At 52.6% G+C, this 6,091-nt stretch overlaps 1 protein-coding gene across 1 annotated transcript; it reads left to right on the top strand.

The window, feature by feature from the left end:
* The first annotated feature begins 1,180 nt into the window (after positions 1-1,180).
* On the top strand, positions 1,181-6,090 carry NKX6-1 (NK6 homeobox 1). The gene is made up of 3 exons (XM_004681150.1): positions 1,181-1,850; positions 3,484-3,656; positions 5,836-6,090. Exons 1-3 carry the CDS (start codon positions 1,181-1,183, stop codon positions 6,088-6,090), a joined length of 1,098 nt encoding a protein of 365 aa, XP_004681207.1.
* Position 6,091: the final 1 nt, after the last annotated feature.

The raw sequence follows: 6,091 nt of genomic DNA on the forward strand, positions 1-6,091 counted from the left end.
CCGGCCGCCACAGAGTGACGTCCCTCAAAGTTCTCATTTTGGACCCCTACTTCCCCCTCCCTTCCGCTCCCCAGCTAAAGAGGGGTAGGGAGTGATGCAAATGTTTTATTACCTTTGAGAGCTTCATCCGAACTGTCAGGCCCGGAGGGAGAGAGGAGAGGAGATAGAGGGAGTGGAAGAGCCGCGGAGAGGGTCAGCTCGGCCAGAGGACAGGACTTAGAAAAGCGAAGCTTGTAAAGCCGCGAAGAAAATGCGAGAGAAGAGAGGCAAAGGCGGAGAGTGAGAGGAAGAGAGGGCGCTGAGGGCGGGCTGGGGTGCGGGTCGTCAGGCCCATTTGCTGAAGTGGACAGACGAACGGAGCCGTGACCGAAGTCGTCAGATTTTTCACACTTAGTCTTTGTTTTTCTGTCTTCCCTCCCCCCACCCCCTTCCCCACTTTCTTTTCAATATTAACTCTAGTGCCCCGTGGCCCAGAGGGGAAAGCAGGTCGGTGCGCCGAATCCGGGAGCCGCAGGGATTGCTGGCACTGCCCCTTCTGGCGCAGCAGCCCCGGGCAGCGCAGGCGGAGGAAGCCCGCCCAAAGGCAAGGTCCTCCGCCCGGCTGGATGCACTCTGTCCCGGCGAGCGCCGAGTGCGAATCAGCCTCGCCGCCTCAGCAAGGCACCCCAGAGAGACTGGAGGAGTACTTCGGGCGGAACCCTGTGTCCTTTGAACCTCCCCAAGACAAGCGAGCCAGCCGGCACGGACCAACTTCAAAGTGGAGATTCGGTGACTCTTAACTTTGTTACAAACTCTCTGGGGCCCGCCTGGGTTTTGTTTGGTTTATTTCCCGGGAGGAGAGAAGATGAGAAGTAGCGCACTTTGAGCCGCTAGGAAAAGTGAGAGAGAACAGCTCGAGACTGAATCCAAGACTCTCCGAGTAAAAGAACAGCCAAACGCAGCCCGACGCCCTGGTCACGGCGAGCCACCGCCTCTCGAGTGGCGTGTTTGGACATTGCTGCTGCGCAGCTCCGAGAGCTACTCTCGGCGGCTGCATTCTTGGCCCAGAGGCAGGTCTCCTCCTGGCGCGCTGAGTGACTCCTCGCTCGCGCCTTCAGGGCTCTACGCTTCCCAGAGCCCCGCCGGGGGCAGCGGCCTGCGCCCCTCGTTGCGTGGCTGCGGGCTCCGGCCTGGCCGTGGGATGTTAGCGGTGGGGGCGATGGAGGGCACCCGGCAGAGCGCGTTCCTGCTCAGCAGCCCGCCCCTGGCCGCCCTGCACAGCATGGCCGAAATGAAGACCCCGCTGTACCCCGCCGCTTACCCCCCGCTGCCCGCCGGTCCCCCCTCCTCCTCGTCCTCGTCGTCCTCCTCGTCGTCGCCCTCCCCGCCTTTGGGCACCCACAACCCAGGCAGCCTAAAGCCCCCGGCCGCGGGGGGGCTCTCGTCCCTGGGCAGCCCCCCGCAGCAGCTCTCGGCCGCCACTCCGCACGGCATCAACGACATACTGAGCCGGCCCTCCATGCCGGTGGCCTCAGGGGCCGCCCTGCCCTCTGCCTCGCCCTCGGGTTCCTCCTCCTCCTCTTCTTCGTCCACTTCGGTTTCTTCCGCTTCGGCGGCTGCCGCCGCCGCTGCCGCTGCAGCGGCCGCCGCCTCGTCCCCCGCGGGGCTGCTGGCGGGCCTGCCTCGCTTCAGCAGCCTGAGCCCGCCACCGCCGCCGCCCGGGCTCTACTTCAGCCCCAGCGCCGCGGCCGTGGCCGCCGTGGGTCGGTACCCCAAGCCGTTAGCTGAGCTGCCCGGCCGGACGCCCATCTTCTGGCCGGGAGTGATGCAAAGCCCGCCCTGGAGGGACGCGCGCCTGGCCTGCACCCCTCGTGAGTATGATCGCCCGCACCGGGTCGAGCGTGTTCCGCTGGCTCTCGGGTCACCGCCCCTGGTGTGCCTGCGGATGGTTCACTTTCCTGCCTCTCCCGTAGTTTGGCACAATCGGAATCGCATTATTTAGTTTGGGTTAGAGAGTTCAGCGAGGGATTCTGACTTTCCTGAGCTCGTGTGGTTCGCCCTGGGGGGCCCCCAGTCCTCAAAGTCTTGGGCACGCCTCTTGGAGCGGGTGTGCGTGCGCCCGCGTGGAAAGCAAGGCGGCGCGGAGTGTATGTCTCATTCCAGGTCCCGGCTGCTTGCGAACAGCCCGGCCAGAGCTGCAGGTCCGCTCTGGGTTAGAGTTAGGGACAGGAGAGGCTACGGAACCCCGGTCCTAGCCATTTTCCAGGCTGTAGCCAGCTGCCAGGGCCCCAATTCACTTTCGCCTCCAGCGGGTGGGGACCAGTAGCTCGAGCCCTCCGACGGGCCTGAACACAGCGCGTGGACTTGCGAGTTTTTTACAGGTGCTCGCAACTCACTTCTACGCACTATCCCCGGTACACCCGGCCCCCGTAATCCCACTGGAGACAGGCCGCCGGCCCGCAGAGGAGAGCGAGCGCGAGTTGCTTTGGGCTGCTCCGCACAGCTGTTAGTTGCCTTTCCTCTAGCGTGGGCCCGTAGGGGTCAGGACGCCTAGGCCCCAGGTATATTGAGGGGCATTGTAACCCTCAACATTTTAACTCGAGAATTAGAGGAAGAATGAGGTAATGAGACAATGACTAGGGGAAAATGCGACACCCCACAATAGCCTTGCTTGAGAGAGTCGCCCTAGGGTCACTCTAATTCTTGGTAGCTAGAAAACGTGCTGCGGAGGCTCCCGGCTTCCCTGGTGGTTTTCGGGGATACAGCCCAGGGTGCTTTTCCCGCGCTGTTCTGCACTGTTCTTTGCTTTGGACCGAATCGACTAGTCTCCAGACCCTTGTGGTGTGACTGAGTCCCAGTAACTCAGGGAAGTTGCGGGAGTCAAGTGGAGGCTCCCTTGGGAAGTCTCAGCATGGACGACGGCCTGGGAGGGCTAGGGTGCCCGGGAGAGGCTATTGTATTCATTTTGATGGCCTTGTAGGGACCGCCAACAAAGGCGGCGACCCCTCCCCCTCGGCCACAGCGGTGTTAGACTTAGGGGGAGACAGCTCTCTTGTGTGCCAAAAAACAAGGCGCCCTTTGTTGAGTGCACACAGGTTAAGAAAACGTTCAAGGAAAAAACTAGTCAACCGCCTGCAAAGCGAGCTAAGCGAGCAGTCACTGAACTAGGAGGCCAAAAGTGCCTTTTCCCGCGCTCTTCTTAATTTACCCTGGCCGGGTATTAGACTCTGGCAAGCTTATCAATGAGGTCCCTGGCTGTTTGACGTCGGTGTTTAGCTGAAGGTTATTTAGTGCGTCTTGGTACATACATATCCGCATGTTAGAAACAGGTGGGAGTAAAAAGGCAAAGATGCGTTGTCTGGAAGCACCAGAGCACTTCGGTCTGCCCGCTGCGGAATAAGCATTACTTGCCCACCAAAACATTACTTTTCGAGTTCGTTTCTTTTCACTAGTACACTTGTCACCGATTGTTTCCCACCTTGTCTTGCTTTGCTCTTCTCGCAGATCAAGGATCCATTTTGTTGGACAAAGATGGAAAGAGAAAACATACGAGACCCACGTTCTCCGGCCAGCAGATCTTTGCCTTGGAAAAGACTTTCGAACAAACGAAATACTTAGCGGGACCGGAGAGGGCTCGCTTGGCCTACTCGTTGGGAATGACGGAGAGTCAAGTCAAGGTGAGTGGACCTTGCAGACCTCAAGGGATAGGCCACCCCCACTCGGGCGAGCACGAGCAGCGAGCACACACAGGAAACTAACACACAGTCGCCCCGGGGTGCCGGTCTAAGGAGCCTGGGGAGATGATGAGATCAGCGAAGAGGGGGGGTGGGGGTGGCAGTTACAAAAGCGCTGGGGTCTCGCGGGCCAGCAAGCTGCCGATGAACAAAAGGAATCAACCCACCCCCCACCTCCTGTCTTTGAAATTAGGTTAATCAAGATAGAGGCGTGTGCTGGGGAACTAACCATTATTAGAGAATAAAAGCATTACTGAAATATCAGCCCTAAGAAATAGATGAGGCTAGTCAGATAGCTTCATTTTTTTCCCCCTATTTGTAAAAGATATTCAAATTTTGGCTTGTCATTCAGGCTTCTAGTTATATAATTTCCAAATGTAGATCAGCAGTATGTAGCACTTGTTGGTTTAAAAATTAAAAACCCACAGGCTCTAACAGATTAGCAGAGAATGAATCTGCTTTTAATTTAGGTGAAGGCAATCATTTCAGACTTGTAATTTTTCAAATGAATTAATAAGGTTATTACTGTATTGTGGAATTAAATTCTGTTTAAAATAATTTCATCAACATTTATGCTTTCTTGTTTATGAAAACAAATTAAAATACTCACTTCACTTATAATTGAGTTGTACAATATATTTCCAGAGAGTCCAATTTTAGAAATTTGTCTCTGAAAAATAAAATAATTGAACCAGTTAGGTAAATTAAATCTTAGTGGCTCCCTATATTTCCAGTATCCTCATTTATTATTCATTTATTGTATTTGGATTTGTGTGTGTGTGTGTATCTGATATCATTACTTCTACTGTTGCTCTTTTAAATTAAATAGAAATAATGTTAACCATGTTTACTGGCTTCATTTTATTTCCCTCTGCACAAGCATCATAAAATGCAGGGGTAATTTTATGCATTAACTAGTAGAATGCCATCACATTTTGGTATAGAACCTCCACAGTAATCTGGAGGTCTTCATTTGTCACTGTAAATATGTCTGTTGGGCTGAAAGTGAATTACTATAGCTATATAAAGAAAAGAAAAACCACTTTCTTAATAATTTGGATTCTGTAGATAAAATACATAGCAGATGAGAAAATAGATGAGAAGCATAAAGAAGGATAATTCAGTATGTTTGGGAGATTGGTTGCTTATTGCTGATGCTTTAGGTTAAAATATGTCTATCAAAAATATATATGTTAGACATATAATATATGTCTATCAAACATGAATAGTCTTAAGATATTTGTATAGAAAATGAATGTCTTAGAGAACAACCATGTTAAGTTAACCATGTTAACTTAATTGTTAAATCTCAAAATAACTGATGAAAATTCTAATCTTGACTTTGGTTTTAGGAAAATATTGAAACAGAGAGGGGGACGAAAGGGTTGAAAGGTGGAAAAGTGACTGTGAGGCAGGGAGGGAGGAAGGGAGGGAGGGAGAGAAAGAGGTAGAGAGATAGAGGGAGAGAGACTGAAACAGAGACACTGAGACTTCTGGCAGGATATTAACTGAGCTAGTAAATATTTTCATGCATTTTGTTGCTTAGCTGATTAGACACTTATGTTTTAGTAGATTTTTAAAATGACATCATACAGTGTAAGTGTAAAAGGGATGGAGAGTGTTTACCTATTCTGTATATTCAGACCTTTGATAAGCGAAACAGAAAAGCGGTAAATGTTGTGCTTTCTCCCACAAGTCACACCGAAAAACATTCAGGTTGCTCGAAATCCCTTAATCTAAGAAAGCCAATAACGAATGAAATCACAGCCATGCTGGAGCAACTTTACTAAGGGAAAAAGTTTTCTACTTCGAACTAGAGGAAAGCGGACTGATTTTTAGGGGAACCATTTAAGTTTCCAAGTTTCTTTTCTTCTGAGAAATCACTCACTGACAGCCTCAATACTCTTGTTACTATCACTATGGCAACAGTCGTCCGTTCGTTGGTGCCAGTTACTTGGAGGAACCTGGGGCGACGGAGACTGACTTGGACGGCGACCTCCGAGGGAGGGTGGCAAGCCATCAGGGGCGACGTGGTTGTGGGAGAGGTAGCTTTGCCAAGGTCTGTTCGCTTTCAGTTCCTTCCGCCCTCGTTTCACCTCTCCTGCCCTACCCCGGCCCTCAGGTCTGGTTCCAGAACCGCCGGACTAAGTGGAGGAAGAAGCATGCGGCCGAGATGGCTACAGCCAAGAAGAAGCAGGACTCGGAGACCGAGCGACTCAAGGGTGCCTCCGAGAACGAGGAGGAAGACGACGATTATAACAAACCCCTAGACCCCAACTCGGACGACGAGAAAATCACGCAGCTGCTGAAGAAGCACAAGTCGGGCGGCGGCGGCAGCCTCCTGCTGCACGCGTCGGAGACCGAGGGCTCGTCCTGAG

This window comes from Condylura cristata, unplaced genomic scaffold, assembly GCF_000260355.1.
Source record: "Condylura cristata isolate star-nosed mole 26May11 unplaced genomic scaffold, ConCri1.0 scaffold00012, whole genome shotgun sequence".
In the NCBI taxonomy this organism is placed as follows: domain Eukaryota; kingdom Metazoa; phylum Chordata; class Mammalia; order Eulipotyphla; family Talpidae; genus Condylura; species Condylura cristata.